Source organism: Chenopodium album, chromosome 11 (assembly GCF_948465745.1).
Source record: "Chenopodium album chromosome 11, dcCheAlbu1.1, whole genome shotgun sequence".
Taxonomy (NCBI): domain Eukaryota; kingdom Viridiplantae; phylum Streptophyta; class Magnoliopsida; order Caryophyllales; family Amaranthaceae; genus Chenopodium; species Chenopodium album.
Window position 1 is genome coordinate 1,805,636 of NC_137844.1, and position 21,921 is coordinate 1,827,556.

The following is a 21,921-nucleotide window of genomic DNA, read 5'->3' on the forward strand; positions in this document are numbered from 1 at the left end:
TACCGACCATGTCATGAATATGGATTAGAGGAAATTATTCAAATTAAAATTTTATTTTAAAGGCAAATATAAAATAATAAATTTACATAAGTAGTACTTTGTAAGTTTTTTTTACAATGTAAGAATTGTTATATTATGGTATTACATTATTCTAGTATGATATTATTAATTTTTATTTTTTAATCAGAGGAAATCATTTGCATGTAAACCTCTAACAAAATTTTTAAATTAGAAGAACTATCTAAATAAATGAAAGTAAATATAACAAAAATTGGTTATTAAATTTATTAGTCGGATCGAAACACTTAGCTTGTAGTAATACTGTACTACCATATGGTTTGTAAATCTTAAGTTATTGTTGCAATTCAAGAGCAATGTTATAACAAAATTTCATTGAGATAGTTCAATTATTTTACATGCAATGCAATCGAAAATCTGTACGTAGAATCTTATAATACTAAGGATTAATTATGTTTTGCATGCATTGCATGCAAATTGCAATGGAGCTTGAGTGTTTGACGATTGACATGTAATAAACACTCCAAATAATAATAAGTGAGCACGATAGGTATGAAATGACTATATATTAACTTGAAATATAAGTAAGTTTTATTACAATTTTTGTAAAGATAAAATAAAATTTTGACATAAGATTTTACTAATGTCACTACAGCTTACTCATGTATGTGAACGTGTGGTAATACTAATGAGGCTAATGACCAAGGAAAATAAGTGTTTGTATCTCTGACTTTCTTTTGATGGCTACAAATGGATCGATCACTTTATTTGTTATACAGATTCCTAGCTGTTAAGTTATATATATATCGGCAAAAATATGTCTAGTAGCTAATGGATACTTCATATTTGGCAAATAATACTCCTTTCATTTCATATTGTCTTTTAAGAATATTGTTATGGACAATATAACACTCCGTAGTACAATATATATAGTACGTACATGGAATGTAGTACGAAAAAATCGGTGAAATGGACATATAATACGAGGATAGTAATAATAAGTTATAGGGATAATTTGACTAGATAATGCATGTTTAATAGCTTTGACATATTCACTAGAATAGATAGAGCATAGAAAGGAAATCAATTCAACTATTTGAGAATAGTAAGTTGATAGGGAATACAATACATATGGTACAAACATTATTTTGCAAAAGGATAAGACTTCCTATAAACCATCATGTTAATGTGATTTTCTACATGGATTAAACCTCACAAATAATCCAAATTAATTAAAAAGGAAAAATAATACACATAAAAACCATAGATTATAAAGATAAGGACAAATGAATTTAAGGTGGGTGGGTGTCACAACTTTTAGCAGTAAAATCATGGTGCAAAAAAAGCCCTTTTTTGTGAGAAAATTTGTGGTTAAAAAGTTTGATTTTTTTGGATGTGTAAGAAGAGTGATGGGAGGATAAGAAGCAATTCCTCACCATAACATCATGTTGTTGGCCATTGATTCACTTCTTTTATGACCTACTACTCAATTACAATTTGGATTTCATTTTTATAAAAAACCCAACAATTTTTCCACTAACCCTTCAAAAATAAAATTTTAATTCCCAAAAAAAAAAAAAAAAAAAAAAAAAAAACCTAACTTTCTCTCTATAATGTGTGAGTTTGTTGCTAAAAGAAGAAGGGTACTTGTAAATTCACTATTTGAGAATAGTAAAGAAACTAGTGGTCATGTTATTGGCTAAGTTGTGCATGGTGCGTAGGATAAGGGAGGGTAAAGGGTGCGTAGGATAAGGGCGGCGTAGATTAGAGATTGGCACTTCACATTGCACACTCAAAAGCAAGAAATTTTTTTCAAAAAGCTACTAGAGTTTTTAATTATAAACACCCACATTAAAAAAGGAGGCTAAAGATCAAAACTTGGCTCCAATTTGCTGATTTTTTAACTTAAAAATTAAAGGGAAATGAAATTAAATAAAAAGGGTCACTTTCTTTTTCTACTTTTTGGGAATTTTTCTCTCTCATAAAGGGGTGGGGAGGTGATGGAATTGATTGATTTTCAGAGGATTGAGCTTCTTCTTGTTGCTGAGGAACTTGCTGTAAGAGAAAGACTCAAACTTTGAGCAAAGTAAAAAGAAAAAGTTCATTACTTCCATTCAATTTTTACAGCTTCTTCAGAATCTTGGTTTGCAACTGAAATTACTCTCTTTTGTTGATTAATTATAGCTTCAAATTTCAGTTTCTGTTGAGAATTGCAGTTGTGTTTTCATCAATTCTGCATCAATTGATTCATACTTTTTTGACTAACAATGTCTTCTGATATTAGTTAAATTATAAGAATTCTTGAGTTTTGAAGTAAAGTTTTGATCTTTTTGGTGAATTAGGTAATACCCATTTAGTGAATTTGTGTTGATGATGGAATATTGTTTGAAAAAAAGTGTTTATAGAGTAAATCATGTTGTGGGTATGGTTAGTTTTGTGAAATTGTTGTGAATTTTAGTAATTTTAAGGGTATTTTGATTGGAGACTGCTACTAGGGTCTGTGTTTAGGGTCTTTCGTTACTTCAATGGGGAGAGATTGCCTGCTGCTACCAAATGTTGGACCGCCAATAAAGCGGCGAGCAGGGTTGAGGAGGAAACAGGCTGGTAGAGGTTCATACAGAGGAAGTTAGATTAGATAATTGAGAAATTTTAGGTTGGTGATTTTGTGTGACAGATTGACATTTTTAACTAACAAGCCCGAGCTCGGCGGGGTGCAATTGTTCTTAGTTGGGGAAGGGGGGGTTTTAGAGTTTAGATTTGCTGGTGAGTGCCAAGATGGCAACTCACTTGCAGCAGTTGCTTCGGAGCCTATGTTGGAATACGGAGTGGAATTACGCGGTTTTTTGGAAGCTCAAACATCGTGCTCGAATGTAAGTATCTTCTCTCCAGCTTGAGTTGATATTGCCCTTTACACTTTCATTGATGTTTGTGTATTGTTTGATTACTTGGATGCTGCAGAGTTAAGATTATAGGATGCATTAATGGAAATCTATAAAGTGGCATTTGATATGATCACACACTATTACTAATTAGTAATTACCTTCTAACTATATGTAGTTGGTAAAATTAGGATATAAACTGTGTAATAGCATGTATTAATCTCACTTCAATTTTACTTTTCCAAATTTAACGGTAAAGGTTACCCCAAATGCTGAAGTCTTGTGTTAGTGTTGTCATTTTATTTGGATCTCTGTTGCCTGTTTGATTTGGTTACATCTATAGAACATTTGACAAACTAATTGACATCTGCAATATCATGCCTAAGATGTTCATTTTGACATTTTCACACATCTTTTTCTCGTGGTGTTATCAATTTTTTGATTTTTTTTTTAAAAAAATTGTTGGTAAACCCTAATTTGACAAAGCCATTTCTTACTAGGTTCGACCCTAAGTCTTTTGATGTGTAAGTCACGTAAAAGTATTGTTTAAGATGTTACTTTTTTGATTCTTATAACATATGTTTTTGGACCATTTGACAAAAGTATATTATGACATAGAATTTTGAAATTTATGTGCAAGACATTCATTTTCACACATCTTTGGTGTTTTGAAGTGTTACAATTTCAGTCTTGATTGATACTCCGTATTACAGTGAAATTTACGTTCTGACTTTGTTGGAGCAGATAAGGACTCGTTTCCATATCCTTCCCCTATCCCTCTCACCAAATGTGCTATATACAACCATTACCAGACCACAATGACTCTAGATTTGTAGACATGATAACATGTTTGTGAATTGAATTATATTCTGTGAAATTTATTCCAGGGTATTGACTTGGGAAGATGCTTTCTACAATAATCACTCTAAATTTGATTCTTCGGGGAGTAAAAGCTTTGGTGAAGTATTTGAAAGCTTGCATGATGGGCATGTTGCTCATGATCCTGTTGGCCTGGCCGTGGCGAAGATGTCTTACCATGTTTATTCTCTTGGGGAAGGGTAAGTTTTGCCAGATATATGGAGTCCTTATAACAATTTTTTCCTCGAAATTTTCTTTTATGTGTTAATTCGTTTAACATAATTTCTTGAACAGAATTGTTGGCCAGGTGGCTGTTACAGGAAAGCATCGTTGGATTTTTGCTGGTGAACAGGCAACGAGTTCCTGCACATCACCAGAGGTGTGTTGCCTCTCATGAATGGTAGTTTGTCTTTATAAGATAATTTTATATTAATCCCCACTTATTCCCTTTTGTATATGTTGTTTCTGTATCCAGCTCTGTGATGGATGGCAAGCTCAGTTTGCAGCTGGAATTAAGGTATGCCTGATCTGAGGTTATTCAAAAAAAATTTCCTGTTTCTGTATTGTGTTGGGTACAGACTGAAGAGTTTGCTTAATTTAAACTTCATTCTTCTGCAGACCATTGTCGTCGCACCTGTTGGTCCACTGGGAGTTGTACAACTTGGCTCCCTGAACAAGGTGAGATATTTATTTTTGAATTCGTTAATTTTGTTTTATCAAAATAGTTGCAATCATTCAATTTTAAATGTCCGTAGACTCTGTACGATAAATATAAACATGCACTTAAGTTCAGGAAATTAGAAAGTTTAACCCTCTAGAATTGATGAAATGACTAATCTTGCTTGCAATAATCCAGTTTGCTGAGTAAATTTTTCTAAATCAGCTTGTTGCCCTAGACAGGTCCATATGAACTAAAAAGGGTTAAACTTGTTGCTTTGTTAGAAGTTGAATTTCCCTTTCAATCTCATAGACTCATGAAAGTAGTACTTCTAATCAATGTGGGAATGCGCTTAGGATATTATATTATAAATAAACATGGTCAGGATGAGTTTGTTTCACTAATTTTTCTGTATACTCCAAGGACTCGTATGCTTGGCAGTAATAATAGTGAGTTTAGATGTAATTTTGCAAGGAAGACCTCATCACAATGTGCACTTTATTTTCTTCCATAATTTCATTACCACCGATAATCAGTGGTAATGTAGGCTTTTTAAAACAATAAGACTTAGGGATAATTGGGGATTAAGTTGCATTCTATGACCATTGGCATTTGGCATGGAACTTTCCTTGAGAAAATGGGTGCAAAATCATTATCAATACTACTAATCATTACTGCCTAGAAATAAACGAAATTGTATCAATCAATTTTTACATGTTTCAGACCAACGCTTTAGATGCTATCATGTCTATGTTAAAAGAGCTATAAATGTGAGGATGATGCTATTAGCAAATGACAACATCTCTGTTTTCATTTGCTCATAGCTTCGTAGCTCACCACAGTCTACTATACCCGCAGCATCTTCCTTGATCGAACTTAGCCTATACTTCTTTGTTATAAACTTCTTCATTTGTTGCTAGATAGCTAATGTTTTAGGGTGCATCTAAGATGATAGTGAAAACTTGGCTCTTCCTCCCATTAGAGTTTCAATGGAAGCTATGACAGTATAACTATTCCAACGTCCCACCTCTTCAGAAATCAGCAGTTAAAGACATAAATTACTAAGAAATGGAGTAGTATCATCAGAACTTGTCAAATACATTTTGGATATTTACAAGTCACTCATGGACAGAGATTAACAGAAGTTATGAAATATATCTTGGATATATGTGATTGCATATTCTTTAAGGGTTTTGGTCCGCCGGGTAGGGGAAGAGAGAGAGAGAGAGAGAAGGGGGGGGGGGGAGCGGGGTTGCTAGCTTGTGTAAATGTGAAGATTGTCAAGATTATAATTTCAGCTTCTTGAATGACAATGTATGTCTTTCTAAACTTTGGTATCTTTTTTGGGTGTAGGTCAATGAAAATATGCAGTTGTTGATGCATGTTAGATACGTATTTTCTTCTCTTCAAGAGTCAGCATGCCATATCCAGACTCCAATACAAAGCAGTCTGCAGAATGTGTTGCAGATGGTATGAGGCTCTCTTCCCCCTTCTGCATCTATAATATTTTACCTTTTTACACATCTTGAACTTAGCTATCTTCTTTACAGTCGGATATACCAGTGAGCACTTTTGGTTCAGATGTCCTTCAAGAGTGTGTACTTGATCTTGATAAAATTGCACATAATGACAACACTTCTTCCCATTCTCTTGGTATTCAATCTCCCAAGAGACGCCTTGTTGATTCTTTTGGGGGATCTTTGTCTGTTGTGCATCTTAGCGAGGCAGTGGAATTGATTAGGAAAAATGGACTTATTCAATCAATATCTGAAAATCAGCAATCTACTGATCTGCTCAATGACATTAGTTGCGGAAGTAACGGTTATAAGATCCAAAATGGAGTTACTAGTACTGCACAACAAATTTGCGCATCCTCTCAAAGTTGCCTTACAGAAAATAGCTCTTTATATGATGTTAAAGTTTCAGCTGAAAAGTCCAGAGTTCGCTTAGGCGGCAGAGACCATCCTTCTGAGGAAATAGCTCAAAAACAGGCAGCTTCTGACCCCTTGGAAAAACTTAAAGTGGAGGATATTTTGGAGAATCAACCAGAATTTAGTTGCCTGGATTCTCTAGGCAACTTCAAGTCACCCGTCACGTTCTCTGCTGGAACTGAGCTTCATGAAGCTTTAGGACCTGCTTTTCTAAAACAGTGCTACCCTTGGTCTTGGGAATCTGAAGATCCAGAAGGGCTAGCTTCTCAGATGCCAGAGACTATGGAAAGCAGCTTAATTACATCAGATTCTGGGACAGATCATCTTTTAGAAGCCGTTGTAGCTAATTTTTGCCGTAAGGATGCTGCTTTTAAGAGTGCAAAGTCTCTTTCTACATCTGAATCTATGTTAACAACTGAAAAAATGCCAGAGCCATCTATTAATAATAGCCATACGATTGGTTCATCGTCATATTACTCGATTGGCTGCTCATCGCTTCTAGAGGAAAGTACACAGAACTGCTTGAACTCTTCAGAATCTTGTAGCATTAGGTCTTCAACTAGTTCATACAGAGAGCCAATGGCAAGGCCAGCTGATCAGGGTAAGGCTAACAAGAAGAGAGCAAGACCTGGTGAAAGTTCTAGGCCTCGGCCAAGAGATAGGCAGCTTATTCAAGATCGGATTAAAGAGCTTCGAGAGCTTGTGCCCAATGGAGCAAAGGTATGTTTCCTTTGGCGCAATTGTGGAAACTGGTGCTTGTAGATGGAAATTTTCTACGTATATTAATATGTTCCCTTTTAATTGTGCAGTGCAGCATTGATTCACTGCTGGAGCGGACGATCAAGCATATGGTGTTCATGCAGAGTGTCACAAAGCATTCTGACAAGCTCAGTAATTGTGTTAAATCTAGGGTAAGAACAAACTACCATAGCCTCTTGTGTGTATGTTTTTCTCACATTTAATCATGTCACTATTCAGTAAAATCTGAAGATGCTGTGTTCTATACATGATCAAACTAAATGCTCAAATAAAGCAGAAATTGTGTGGTGTTAACCTGACTATATATTCCAAGAGTTTTGAACATTATGCAATCTATTTGAATGTGTAGGGTTGCAGTAATGAAATGGGAGCTCTAGGATCTAATCAAGAGCAAGGCTCAAGCTGGGTCGTGGAGGTCGGAGGCCATATGAAAATATGCCCAATTGTGGTTGAAAACCTCAACATGAATGGGCAAATGCTAATAGAGGTTTGTGTGTCATCACTGTGCTAAAATTTGTCAAGGAAAGAGCTATAAAATTGGAATAATGTCTTCTTGTGCCTTATAGTTTACTTTTTTGTATTTACAGATGTTGTGTGAGGATTGTGATCATTTTCTGGAGATAGCAGAAGCTATTAGAAGCTTGGGTCTGACTATTCTAAAAGGCATGACTGATAATCACGGAGACAAAACATGGATGCGTTTTGTGGTTGAGGTAAATTCTGAACGCAGATCCTTTATCTGCCTTGAAACTGCTCCCCTAATTGATTTTGTAACCCTCGTATTCGGCTTGTCTTTTTTGGAGCTCTCTATATCAAACTTTTTATATCCTTGAATTGTTTCGCATTTTCTAATTAATTTGTAAATTAATACATTGCAGAGTCAGAGTAACAGGAACTTGCATAGGATGGATGTCTTGTGGTCACTTGTTCAGCTACTTCAATCAAAAAATACTGTCTAATGACTGTTGTCAGCTTGGTGTCAGCAATTTCAATTTCAGCGCTTTCTTTGAGGTTCTGTGAGTTGTTTAGTGATGTTTTATGATGACCACCTTGTTTAAATTTAGTGTTTTATGGTTGAGTGATTTGGGTTTGCTTGCTCCCTTTAATTATATATAGTGTGCCAGAGAAAAGAAACCCTGAAATTCTAGAGAAATGGGTCTTTTCCACTTACTTTTATGTTGTGTTTTTCACCCCAAGTTGTAAGTTTTTGGGAGCTTGAAACCCTTTTTTATGAATCTGAAGTGTGCATTTATTTCTTTGCAATGCTCTACTCTTTCTTTCCTTGTGTCTTTAAGCTTTACATGAGAAATCTTGACATGTCTTTTATTTGAAATCTACTGTTATTTGATGTGTAACTATAACAAGAGAAACAAGGAAACTAGGACATTAATGGGACTGCTGCAAGAATTGTGAGTTCATCACAGCTCAAAATGAGGAAGAGCTGGCTGCCCATCAAGCCCGTTGGTCCTATAATAGGCTAGATATTCGGTGGAACTTGTTCCCCTGTACAAGGGCGGGTTGTTTTCTGAGAGAAACTCCTCTATTGGCCGGTATATCTCGTTTTTCTTCTTGGTGCTTGGATAGAAGAAACACGCAGCTGATGCCCTTGGACAGTTTTTCCTTAGATGTACTCTGTGTTCAACGCTTCTGAACTTGGCATTTGTGATCAGCTGCATTTGTCAAAAAGCATATGAACTTAGACTGTACACCAGTTATGATAGTTTATATTGTGAGAGAATCAGAGAGGAGCTAAATAGCGAACTGGTATAATAAAACCTCAATGGCTCTCTATGTCGAGGTTTGGAATGAAAATTCTCAAACCTGAGGATGCCAGGTTGTTTACCTAAATTTGAAGTGTCAAGATGAGAATCACTTGATCTTTCAAAATTCTGTACTTCAGGCTTAAGAATGATTGTATATCATCACTTACCATACCAGCCTAGCTACTTGGCCAACAATAGAGAGTAAATGCTAAATAGTACCTGCATTAAGTCTCCAAGATGGACTATTAAAGCTCCTGGCCTAGGTTGAATGTCAATCCATTGCTCTCGATGGAGGACTTGGAGGCCACCAGTGTTGTCTTGCAGGAGAATCGTCATGAAAGATGGATCACAATGCTTCGTTGCACCTAAGGTTAGGTGTGGTTCTGGGCATGCAGGATAGTAGTGGCATACCAAGTTTGCAGTTTCCATACATTCAATCTTGGCTAAGTAGTCCTTGTGAAGTCCTAAAGCCGCTGAAAGTATTTCAGAGAGCTTTTTCTTGAGACTTAATATGTTTTCCATGTACTTGGTTATTGCTTCCCTGCAAAATTCTCGAAGCAGTTTTAGTTACTGTTAGTTTAGCAGATGTTTACTCCTCCTGCAAGGGTTTAATGGTCACGTTGACCATAAATTTCTGTAATTTAGAACGAACGTTCTTCTGACAACTAATTCTCAATCGAGGTGATAAAATAGTGAGACAGAAAATTTTAGTCTTGTGTTATGTTTTACTATTAGTAGGATAAATGACATAGAAAGAGGAGCTGAGCAGTATAACCTGCAAACAAGAGGCACTTCTTCAGGGTTCAGATCACCATCCAGGTAGTCACAACTTATCGAATCCCTCCAATTAGCGACTCTTGATTCCAAAAGATTTCCATTGCTGTAGTACTTCACCTTGTGCTTGACATCGCGCCTGTAGAACCTTGATTTCTCACATGTGGGCTGTTCATGGAACCTCCGAATGCCTTTCAACAATTCCTCCATGACTTCTAATGAGATCCCATGGTTAATGAGCTGGAAAAAGCCCCATGTTTGAGCCGCCTCGCGTACTACTTCCAACATCTCTGAATTCTCCCTGCATCCATCATCACCAAAGTCTATCACCGGAAACTCAACCAATTGGGATACATCAGAATTTGATGAAAGGTTTTCTGGTGGGTGAATGAAGATTCGGGGTATGGTCAATAGACCAGAGTCCGTGAGCCCTTTAACTCCGGCCTTTGTTTCATCGAATTCTTCGACCTCTTTTGCTCGGTCATAGAGGTGTTCATGGATGGGTTTGGCTGCTTTTGCCATGGAAATGAGAGTGTTGGAGAAGAAACAAAGTTCTTGGTGTTTATATTAAAATTGATGCAAGAGAAAAAGATGAAGACAAAGGCTACCTCCTTACTTTGGATTGTGAAATTTATCAACACATTTAAGTAACATGTTTTTGGACAAAAGACCAAAACATGAGCTGAGGTACTCAACTTGGCATTTTCTCATGTCAACTATAAAACTATTATCCCATTTAGAAATACTTTATGATTTTCCACATTACTTATATATGGTTGTTTATGTTAATAATTTAAGGACTAATGATATGGACACATAACCAAAAACATGATATGAAAAATGTTACCTATAGTAGAAAAACTGTTGCATTAAAATATTGAAATGTGATATTGATTGTCTTCGATGTTTCTTCTTCTTTTTTTTTTTTTTAATACTCCCTCTAATCTATAATAATTGTCTTATTTTGACTTTTTTACATTGTTTATATATTTACGTTGATTATAGTTTTTAAATAATAATGTATCAAAAGCAACTAGTATCATGTAAAATGTTTCTAAATAGATATTTATGTGAAGCTTAATAATATTTACTTATATGATTTTTGTTCGTGTTAAATGATATATAAGTGGTCAAATTCATGTATTGACATGTGTGCTAAGTTTAACCGTGATAATTATTGTGAAATAGATGGAGTGTAAGACCAATAAGTTAATATGGGTGATATTTTACATTATTGTTGGACTCAAAGTCCATCACTAGGTATATTGTTGAGATATGAGTTAGTTTGTTACATAGCAAAAGAAAAACTTGTTATCCATGATAATAATTCGCTCAAAATTAGTAGATTAAGGGTGTGTTTGGAAAAATGTAGATGTAGACGTATTTATTAGCTGTAAAAATAAATAATTAAGCATGAGTATATTAGCTGTAAAATTCTTAAAATATAGAAGAAAAATTCCAACAAATACCTAGTTTTTTTTTTTTTTTACAAAAGCTAATAATATTAACTTTATTTTTTGCAAGCTACTCCAACCACTAAACTCTACAACATTGTCAAACACTAATATTTTTTACTAAGTAATGGTTTGAATAAGTTAAACTACTAAAAGTTACTCAAAAGCTAGTGTCGAACACGCCCTAAACAATAAATGTGTAAACGGTGAATGGGGTTTCTGTCAGTTTGATGCATTTTACTGTAGCTACTTAGAAGAGGAAACTGAAAAGAGAGTAATTAGAAGTGTTTTTCAACTATTTGAGTAATTTTTTCTAATATATATACTAATTTGCATGTGACTTGCCTAAGATATTGAAGTCTTTCAATAAGAAATAAACTTTGGCTACGTTCACTTTCATTCAAGTAGTTGGACACTTGCGTAGCAAATAGCAAGAACTGTATTGTGCTTTGTTGAATTATTTTAACCAAATTAGGTTGCAAAAAAACAACATAGGTCAACATAGGTTGCATGTACATTAGAAGATAATACAACATTTGGGAAATATAACAAAATCCAAAACAAATAAAACTGAAGACTTGTTCGTTTCTTTGTCTTGTTCATTTAAATATGACAATTTTGACATTGATATTAATGCAAAGGAATGGGAGCCTAGTGATTTTGCTTCTTTTGTACTCCCTCCATCTTTTTATTAAAGTCCCATTTCTAATATTTATTACTCACATAATAAAGAGAAATGGGACTCTAATAAAAGGACGGAGGAAGTAGTAAAAAATAACCATTTTCCAAGAACACTCTATGCATGAATTTACTTTTAAAAAAAAAAAAAAATTAAATTGTGAAGGTTCGTTTTGATAATTTATGTAAAAGGCAACTTAACATGTTTATATTTCGTCTAATTTAATCCTAGTTAAACAAAAAGCTATAATAATTTTAAAAAGTAAGATAAAAAATTATTTGCTCGTATTAATTGCTCGTTTGTTTGGAAAAAAAGGTATCCATTTAGTTAAACAGAAAGCTTTTTTTTTTTTTTTTTTTTTTTTTTTTTTTGACGCAATATAAATTATGAGTATACAATAAAAATTCAGCTATATATTTTACAATATACCTATATCACATACAGTACTTTGTTAGAATTACTCTTTGAATATTTGATTCGATTTTCTTTTATTTTATTTTTTATTTTCTAGAATAATTTGTGTCAATGAAAATAGTTATGATTTTGGTTTCTTTCATTTTATAATCTAAAAGCTTGAAGGCAATGGCCCATTTTTTAAAGCAAAAGAAGTTTATCTTGCAACAATAGTTTTCAGTTGTATACTTGTATGGCCATTCCAATAAAAAAAAGAGGGTGGATAATAAACTAGTGAATTATTAGAATATATGCAAAGGTAAATTTATTTAATATATCCTCTTTGATACCAAAAATTCAAAATATTTAAATAATTTTGGTGTTTTTATAATCCAATTTTATTTAAAAGGTTTATTTGGAATGAAATTCTGTATACAAGTGTCATTTGACTGCATAAAGAACCAAATCATGTCAATTCAAAATCTTTAAAGCATACATGTTAACTTGGCTTGCAAAGATTATGTATTTTTCTAGCAAGCTAACATAGTTTATTGTAAGATAGATCACAGATGATTTTTTATAAAATGTAGCGTGACTTTTGAAGTTTACCATAGAATATAGAATGACTTTCATTGAGAAAATTATGTGTGACATTTTGTAAGATATTATACGTGTGCGCACGTGCACGTGTGTCCATGCGCGTATGTGTGTGTGCACGGACATACCGGTAGGTTTATAGTGACACCAGGAATGTGTTCTTGCTTTGCATACATGATTATTATCAAAGGGCTAGTTTGTCTTTGATATATAGAGCTTGAGAATCGATTAACTTATCTGTACGACAGTATGAGTCATCTGTTATAAGTAACAACTAACAGCAGTTGTAACCAAATTTTGATTGATTTCTCTTCAAAACTTCCACAAATAGAGGAGATTTGTATATGGAGAACAAATTCCTGCATCATTTTCTGGTAATATCACAGTAGTTTCGACTTTGATCTTATTTGACCATGAATTCCATCATTTTATCCTGTTTAATGACTTTTTGTTCAATATAAACAATGAAAACTTTTGATGAAATGAAGAGTCCGGGTAATATAGGTTATAAATGTACAGCCAAGTAAAGGAGCATGCACTTAAAGCATACATAGATGTTGTGCTACAAGTGGCCTCCTGCATTCAGAAGAGCAGAACTGCAGAACACAGTATAAGGACTCAAGCTGCTCGAACCAGGTTATATAATAGCTTGCAAAATGAGTGAAGAGAAACATATTACATTGATACAGAAAACAAATCAAGTCCACAGTGAAGTACAGAAGAGTCTATACCCAGAAATGCCTGATTTATAGAACAGGACTATGCTAACTGATTCGTCCCTGCAGGCTGGGACTGTACATTTAAGGGCAGAAACAATAAAGTAATAGAAAACACACTAGATTTTTAACTGAACTGGTGAGTCATAGAGTCAAATTATGGGGGTTTAATGAGCAATTTAACTCTCATAATGAAGAAAAGATCTTGTCCAAGTTGCATGATTATACCAGTAGTTGCATGGTTAGTACTGATCGAAATAGATTAAAGCTTGATACGAGGAAGAGCTTTGGAGCCGCAACTTCCATGTACACCATGATGCTTGAGATATTCGGCATGAGTGATTTCTTTGTATAGTGCAGGATTCTTATCAGACTGAAGTTCCTCTATTGGTCCATAATTCCGGTCTTTATGTCTGCCATTCGGATAGAAAAAACATGCTGCTGACAATCTGGGACCTTTCCGATTTGCTAGTACTCTATGTTCAGCACTCTTTAACAAATCATTGCTTATCAGCTACACAAACAACCAAAAGGCACAATTTAGTGTGTAAGATTGCAAACTGATCTTTATTATGCATGATCAATTTCAAGACTTCGTAATTTAAATTTGAAGATCATACAGGCCATCTGAAATTGGATGTAAGGTGAAAAGTAAAAAGCCTTACCTGCAGCATATCACCTATTATAACAATAAGTGCTCCCTCCATTGGTGGCACATGAATCCACTGATCCTGATGCAAGACTTGAAGTCCATCAATGTCGCCTTGTAATAAAATCGTAAGGAAATAAGGATCTGTATGTTCCGCTGTGCCTAGAGTCAAATGTGGTTCAGGGCAAGCCGGGTAATAGTGACCTACTACCTTTCGAGGTTCCATGCATTCCATTAGTTCAAGGTGATCACACTCTAGCCCTAGAGCCTCAGAGAGCAACTTGGTTAACCTCCCTTTTAATTCAACTATGTGTTTGACATAATCAAACATAGGTTTCCTGCAGGAACCAGGAATACAACACAGTGATTATATAACCGAAATTAAATGACAACTTGAAGGAATAAACTATAACATAAGAGGACTGAAAACTGAAACCTGCAAATAAGAGGTAAGGCTTCAAAATCTTCTGTCATGTTTTCAAACTGACAGGCAATTGTGTCTTTCCAAACTGCAGTTTTACGAGCTGGTTGGACAGTCGCGTAATACCACACCTTCTTTGTGGAATCATGAGAATAGTAATCCTTTTTTAACTCATTTGATTGCTCGTGAAATCCACACACACTTTCTAGCATGCTCTTCATGACAGCTGAGGGAACTCCATGGTTGAAAATCTGAAACACGCCCCATGTCTTTGATGCTTGTAAGACTTCATTCACAATAGTCCTACGCCTTTTACCTTCATATCCCTTGAGGTTGATGACTGGAACTTGATTCTCGATACCATTAGAGCTCATTTGCTCCAAATAATTTACGTCTGCAGATGACAGAAAGAATCTAGGGACCTTAACAATACCGGAATCTACAAGTCCTTTTACTCCAGCTTTCGTAGAAATAAATTCACTAAATTCGCTCTCCAAATTATAATTCAACACATCTAATCCTACAGACTCTTTGCCATTAAAATTACACTCCATTTAAGCAGTAAGCGATTCAAAAGGTTCAGAGTTTGTGTTGAACTTTACAAGAAATTTACAGAATGCTCAAGTTCAGTAATCAATAATCCTTTTTACTCAAATTTAAGCATATTCTTTATCAATATATTATTAATAGAATCGATATAATGTTAATTACAGATGCTTCAAAGCATAAACTTTGCGATTTTTTAGGAAGATGAGACAAATTCAGTATGTATGAAGATTTAGATTTTCCTGCACAAGATACTGTGTTTGTCCTTAGTAGGAGAAAATGCTAGTTTAATCTTCCCCATGGTAGCAGTTACAACTTACAACAGATATAATTGTTTACTAATTAACTTTTGTAATTTTCTAACAAAGCATGCTGTCAACAAGCTTAATAATTGTTAAGAGTTTTACACTTCAAAACAAAAGCAAGAAAATGACTTTCAGATTAAAAATTGAACAATTAGGCCTCGCTTACAGAGTTACTGATACATGTAGATTTATGACCTCGACTAGAACATAATGTCAAATTGATCTTGGCTTATATGCATCTAGACTTATATAACCTCGTAAAGTTGTAACTACTAGAAAACTGTAAAAACAAAATAAGATGAATAGATCTCCAAGTATATTCTCTGTAGTCTGTATTGCCAAAATTGACCAGAAATAGAATCCAAAATGTGAAACATATGTCAAGAACTGAACCTTTTTTTTTTGTACCGAAGATTGTGAATATAACAGGCAAGTGTCGCCCTGTGACTATTTTATCAGGTCATTGCTTGAGCAGCACATATCATCTTCACTATACGAAGTACTATATATGAATCTGAAGACAGTTACAAAAAGCTGGTTCGAAACAATATATACTCCTAGCAGAACCAGCTATATAAGTGTACGTAGTAAACTACTGACACCAAATTTATGAGAAATATTTGGGTCCTCTCCTGACTCCCGGATGCTATATAAGTGTACGTAGTAAACTAATTACACCAAATTTATGAGATAAACTACTGACACCAAATTTATGAGAAATATTTGGGTCCTCTCCTGACTCCCGAATGCTATATAAGTGTACGTAGTAAACTACTGACACCAAATTTATGAGAAATATTTGGGTCCTCTCCTGACTCCCGGATCAGTGATCATCCCTGCAGAATCCTGCTTTCTATAATTCTATCTGAGATAGCTGAAAAATGAAATGGCAGAAATGCAAGAACAACAGATTAACAACTTTCAGATAAAAGTTATTTCCTGTATAAATCATAAAATGATTTTAGTTTTGCCTCAGATCATGCCCTGAAGCATAACAGATAATAAGCAAACTAGAGAGCTGAGTGCGGACTGCCTCCAAGTACAGCAAAAACAGAAAGTAAGCAAACTGAATAAGAACGTGCCTAAAACAATAGTAATACTTCTGAGCACACCAACTCATCAAAGCCAAGATCCTTGACTACATCAAACCAGACTACAACTTGTCTGAAATCATTGTGAGTCATCTGCAAGTTTCTGTAAGAATGCATGATATTGATATATATCAGTATGATACTAAGGGCAACTTAAGCCACATAGATTAGCAGTAATACAGTTGATATCACGGTGCATTATCACATTTCACATTTGCAGCATTGAAGGCTTGTAGCAGTCCATAATGATGAAAGCAAACCAGTGTCCGGAAAACAGAAATTATCAGCAGACTTTTCTTTTCTAAAGCTTGGTATAGCCTGTGCAGTGGAGCCAGGATCATTAGAGATGGAAATAATGTGCCATTGCTCCCACAGCCACGACTGCTTGTGCATAAAACTTTTGAAAGAGCAACAACTGAATTCAAAACTCTCAGACGCCTTGGAGATTCATTAAGTTCATTGGAGATTAGAAGAATGGACAAATGGTCATAACTTAAAACTCAAAAACATCGACATCAAAATAACTGTTAAATACTGCGTCAAAATTGTTGCATTGATCTTGAATAATCGACATGCACTGCATGACTGGCCAGAGTTTTAATTTTCTAAAACAAATCAAAATTATAACTTCAATCCATTCAACGGAGATTAACTTGAATCGCAACCCTCAAATAATTTCCTGAGTTCGTTCTTCGTTCTCGATTAGATTATTGTCTGTCGATTGTCCAGTAGTTATATCTAATGAATCTGTAATCTAACATTAATTTCCTGGTAGTTAAGTCAACATTGTTACACAGTTCATGGTTGGAGTAGCACATACAGAACAGATGAAATGATTAAAATCACCCTTCCAAACTCAACAATTCAGCGAATCAAAAACCAAAGTAATTTTTTAAAATAATTGAAACATGAGCAATAAACTAACTTGAATACCCATAAACGACTGAGAATTCATAAATATCCGTCATTGCTTATACCAGCTAATAAAAATTTAGCTGGAAGAAAATTACAATGACAAATTACAAAAATTCAATGTCGCACAAATATTGAGCTCAAACAGGAATTTGATTTCTATGCCAAGCCTTCGATATGTGCTTAATTAATTTAATTTACACAAAAAGTTATTTCAAAATTTACAAAATATCCCAGAAAATTTGAAAATTGAAGATTAAAAATTAAAGAATGATCAGACAGTACGAATACGTGAATACACCATCATTCCGGCGAATCAAACCAATAGGGAAATAATCACTCATCACCTCATTCTTTATTTTCCATTAATTTTAATTTATAAATTTTACAAAATTTATCAAAAATAATTATAAAAAAATTAGTATAGTCGCCATTAAAAAGGGGTTATCAAGCTATGAAATAATAAATAAATAATTAAATAAGCAAGAAAATCCCAAAAATGACGACCTTAAAAAAATTTAGCATATCCTATGAGCTCCACAAGGTATTAAATAAGTTTAACCAGTAAAGCACTCGAGTATGCATTAATCCACAAAAATTTAATTGAAAATTTGTAAACTTCAAAAAAAAAAAAAAAAAAAAAACAGAGAGAGAAATTTAGATCAGATAGAGCTAATACATAGTATCGCCATCATATAAGCGTATCATTCCAATAGGGAAAATTGCTCATCATTTCGTATTTTCTCAAAAAAGCATAAAAAATCAGATGAAATAAAGAACAATTTTAGATACAAATACAAAATTTGAGAAGATGAACCAACAAATTATTGATATATCAGCTGAATTTTGATTTGACGGCGTCGTGAGTTCGAAGAAGAACAAAATGGGTTGATGAACCCTAATTTCCGATAAACCCTAAATCTGGAGAATTGCATTAGTGGTTGTAGTATTTATATTGGAGGAACTGAGGAAGGTTAAGAAAAAATTGTGGGTTTTGGTGAAATGGGTATATGAATGAAATGAGCAACAAGTGGCCCGCGAAGCTGTAGTCCAGGCTAATATTGGGCTTAGATCGAATACATTCATATTTGTTGAATGTTTAGGTTAAATCTCCAATGTGATTGATGATGCAAATTTTTTTAAGGTAAACGTCTATAAAGGCTAATTATTTTTACTAAACTGAAATTATTTTTGTTAAACTTAAATTATTTTTACTGAATTAAAATTAATTTTATTGAAGTTAAATTAATTTTATTGATTTTCTATTATATTTCTTCTTTAAAATATTACTAATTTTTACTCTTATTTTTTTAATAAACTGATATAGTTTTTTTTTTCTTTTTTTTTTTTTTAAGGTGAACTGAACTGAACAGGGCCTTAAGCCCTTAACCAAAGTCGGAAGCAACAAGAACCACACTTGCACAACCCTCAACCCAAACTCTTGTTGAGAACCCAAGATGGTTAAGGTGGTCCATGGCAAAACATAACATTCTCAAAATAACTAGAAATAGAACAAATCTCTCTAACAAGCAACCCAAGGAAAGAACCGTCTCTTATCTTGCCATTCACTAAATTAATGAGTGGCATATAATTGCTTGCCTCAAAAGTGCAATCCCCAGGAAAAAAAAAACAAAGAGGGATAAAAAAAAGGACATTTACTAGTGCAAATAAATGTGATTATGTCCTTAATATTTAAGGAGTTTGACATGATCGAACAACTTCACTTTAAAAAAAAATCATAACTTGTATATACTTGTCAAAATTAGAATTTCAATTACAAGATAATAAAATTGTACAAAAAAAACACATTGAAAATAGATTGTTGGTGTGCTTGATAATGGATGCCATATACCTTGTTTCTTCTTGTTTTTCTCTTATTTTTGGAATTCCCTTGGACATGTAAAAAGAAATTAGCAAATCAAATGCTAGTGGATGCCTTGATGGATTAAGTCACCAAGGCATCATGGTATTTGTTTCAAAATGGCAAATCCTAATTTTCACTTAACCAGCCCAATATGTTTGCTCTTGTCAACTTTGGCAATTAGTTACCAAGTGAAAATTGAAAATGTTATAATGTTAGGTGAAATCCTTTTACAGTTGTAGGACAAAAAAAAAAAAAAAAAAAAAAGATACATGATTAATTATCTAATTTGTAATTGTTTATTTAGGGGGATATAAGGAGAGGGATTAGGGATTATGGAAAAAGGATATTTATGTTATTGTGTTTGTTTGTAAGGATAGAGACTAAAGAAGGAGGTAGAACAACGATTAAAACCCTCTATCTTCATCCTACTTCCCACCCAATAATTTCCTTTTCTTTATTCTACCTTCTTATCCGTATCCTTCACATCAAAGGTCTCGTTATTGTGGTAATGTAATGGTGGTTTAATAACTTTAATCGAAATAATTATATGCCATTCATGTTGGCCTCTACCAATTTGAATTCTCTTTTATTTCCAAACAATCAACTATTCATCCAAACGATGAAACGAGTATATATGTTTAATGGTGTCAATTCAGATGATCGGATCGGGTCGGTTTTTAAAGTTAAGTCATGCTAAATTATTATGTCTACGCATGTCCAAATCTAAATCGGATATTTTTTCGGGTGCTTTTGACACCTCTATACATGCTCCATTTCCTTCAATCCAAAGTGTAAATATGGCTTTAGGTTTGATCAAGGTATAGCAAGATTCATCATGGGAAGTCCTATTTAAATTCCCCTACAAACAATGCTTGGTCATAAAAAAGCATTAAAACTATCCCATTGCCTAAATTCAGTTACATAACCTTGATTAGCATAATTACTAATTTGTTTAAACAACAATTATTTATCAAAAATGAGATTCTCAGTATTAATTTGTCCATTGTAGTGCTTAAATCAAGGTTGCAGCAGTCCATGAAACACGATTATAATTTATAAAGAAGCACAGCCTTCCCAGAGTGAACTACCAGTAACGGGTGCGACCCATGCCCGTATTTACAAGATAAACCATCAATAACTACATTCACAAGTCAAAAGATTTTTCAAGCATTGTAATTTGTAAACAAATATTTGCGTCACTTGATACTTTGTAGGAGCTTATCTCAAGCTATGTAAACAAACAAGCTCAAGAAACCCCAATCAAGGACTCAAATCTCGCACAAGCGATGGGCTCAACAGGGGTATCACAGTCTTTTCACCTGCTCAGCCTTCAACCTTGTGCCACCTTCATTTTCATTTTGTAAATCCAATATTCAACAAAATTATTTCCATTCAAAATAAAAATATATACTTGAAATAAACAAAATAGAGAACGATCAGAGTACGAATACGTGATTTCGCCATCATTCCGGCGATCAAACCTTGAAATTGCAAGGATTTTATGATTAAATTCATCAAATCGATCTCTTTATAAATTTTCAAATTCGATAATAATTTTTTAAAAACAAAAAAAAAAAGGAGAGAGAAAGTAAGAAGATCAGATAGAGCTAATACATTGTTGCCATCATATCGGCGAATCAAACCAATAGGGAAACATAGTTCATTCATCATTTCAATTTACTCTCCAATTCGTTTTCAATATTTAAATCAAAACTTAAAAAAAAAAAATCGCAAATTTGAAAAATCTGAGAAAGTTACGACCAATGGAGAAGACGAGATGAGAGAGAAAGTATCGAAAATGGTGTGAGATAGGCTGAGCTTGTGTTGCTGCTGTTGCGGAAGTGAGATGAGGTTGGTGCATATGGAACCCTAATTATTTGATTGGGGATTTTATAGAAGATGATGATTTGTGGAGGCTGTAATTTTGATATCCAATTAGGGCATATGGATGTGATGTGATTTGTAGCCCAAATCATAGGCCCAAAACACATTTGAAGGAAGAACCCTACTTTCTTCTAAGTTGGAGAGCATTCTTAGGTAAATTCAGGAGTATCGTACATCCGAGGTTATTTGGTTTCATGGAGTAATGAACAAATAATTATTAACTAATTTGTTGATTAATGATTAAATGACCCTGGGTGTACGATATACTCGTGTGCATATAACAAATTATATCTAAATTGTGAACAATTCTTACATGATGACTACATAAGTATTTTGAATTTGAGAAATTACAATAATAATTGATATAGATGTTGGTCATTTAAAATATAACATAATGGTGTGGCAATAACACCAATATGAACTTTTTTATTTTAAATAAAATACATTATACTTCAAATAGATATTAGCAACGGTTTAATTGTTACATAGGTTTGATAATACTGTTGTAAATGTGTTATGTTGAAATAAAACGGGATACTTAATGGAAGATAAATGTATTGTCAGCATTAAAATGCATTGAGTTTACAACAGTGGGGCATTAATATAAGAGGTTGTTCCAATGAGCTTTGATGATTATTAAGGCCATAAGGGTGTGTTTTATTCATTACAATTTTACTTATTAAAACATATCACAAATGTTTCGTTTAAGTGAGGTTGTGTTTTTATCCTTTCAACTTATTTCAAGAGTATATTACTAGATGCGTTTGGTT

General features: G+C 33.8%; 2 protein-coding genes, 3 non-coding genes and 1 pseudogene across 5 annotated transcripts; 1 reads left to right on the plus strand and 5 right to left on the minus strand.

The window, feature by feature from the left end:
* Nucleotides 1–1,618: 1,618 nt before the first annotated feature.
* LOC145567122 (transcription factor EMB1444-like) lies at nucleotides 1,619–8,390 on the plus strand. Its single transcript, XM_081626361.1, has 11 exons — nucleotides 1,619–2,888; nucleotides 3,785–3,955; nucleotides 4,050–4,134; nucleotides 4,231–4,272; nucleotides 4,374–4,433; nucleotides 5,767–5,883; nucleotides 5,964–7,064; nucleotides 7,154–7,255; nucleotides 7,453–7,590; nucleotides 7,691–7,816; nucleotides 7,982–8,390. The coding sequence occupies exons 1-11, from the start codon at nucleotides 2,794–2,796 to the stop codon at nucleotides 8,060–8,062; spliced, it is 2,118 nt and encodes a 705-aa protein (XP_081482487.1). The 5' UTR covers nucleotides 1,619–2,793; the 3' UTR covers nucleotides 8,063–8,390.
* A 124-nt stretch (nucleotides 8,391–8,514) lies between these two features.
* Nucleotides 8,515–10,371, minus strand: LOC145567123 (1-aminocyclopropane-1-carboxylate oxidase homolog 1-like). The gene is made up of 3 exons (XM_081626362.1): nucleotides 9,642–10,371; nucleotides 9,086–9,407; nucleotides 8,515–8,773 (listed from the first exon to the last, which is right to left on the minus strand). The coding sequence occupies exons 1-3, from the start codon at nucleotides 10,160–10,162 to the stop codon at nucleotides 8,522–8,524; spliced, it is 1,095 nt and encodes a 364-aa protein (XP_081482488.1). The 5' UTR covers nucleotides 10,163–10,371; the 3' UTR covers nucleotides 8,515–8,521.
* A 3,370-nt stretch (nucleotides 10,372–13,741) lies between these two features.
* Nucleotides 13,742–15,103, minus strand: LOC145568049 (1-aminocyclopropane-1-carboxylate oxidase homolog 12 pseudogene; annotated as a pseudogene).
* A 2,568-nt stretch (nucleotides 15,104–17,671) lies between these two features.
* On the minus strand, nucleotides 17,672–17,757 carry LOC145569784 (small nucleolar RNA Z102/R77). Its single transcript, XR_014096315.1, has one exon. It is a non-coding gene; the product is annotated as a small nucleolar RNA Z102/R77 (small nucleolar RNA).
* Nucleotides 17,758–18,060: 303 nt separating this feature from the next.
* On the minus strand, nucleotides 18,061–18,143 carry LOC145569785 (small nucleolar RNA Z102/R77). Its single transcript, XR_014096316.1, has one exon. It is a non-coding gene; the product is annotated as a small nucleolar RNA Z102/R77 (small nucleolar RNA).
* Nucleotides 18,144–20,858: 2,715 nt separating this feature from the next.
* On the minus strand, nucleotides 20,859–20,945 carry LOC145569783 (small nucleolar RNA Z102/R77). The gene has a single exon (XR_014096314.1). It is a non-coding gene; the product is annotated as a small nucleolar RNA Z102/R77 (small nucleolar RNA).
* Nucleotides 20,946–21,921: the final 976 nt, after the last annotated feature.

Coding starts and splice junctions, on each gene's coding strand:
- LOC145567123 (XM_081626362.1), bottom strand. CDS start 10,162: ATGGCAAAAGCAGCCAAACCCATCCATGAACACCTCTATGACCGAGCA. Junction 9,408..9,641: donor GAAGTGCCTCTTGTTTGCAG/GTTATACTGCTC, acceptor AGAATTTTGCAG/GGAAGCAATAACCAAGTACA. Junction 8,774..9,085: donor ATCTTGGAGACTTAATGCAG/GTACTATTTAGC, acceptor TGACAAATGCAG/CTGATCACAAATGCCAAGTT.
- LOC145567122 (XM_081626361.1), top strand. CDS start 2,794: ATGGCAACTCACTTGCAGCAGTTGCTTCGGAGCCTATGTTGGAATACG. Junction 7,256..7,452: donor GTAATTGTGTTAAATCTAGG/GTAAGAACAAAC, acceptor TTGAATGTGTAG/GGTTGCAGTAATGAAATGGG. Junction 7,591..7,690: donor ATGGGCAAATGCTAATAGAG/GTTTGTGTGTCA, acceptor TTGTATTTACAG/ATGTTGTGTGAGGATTGTGA.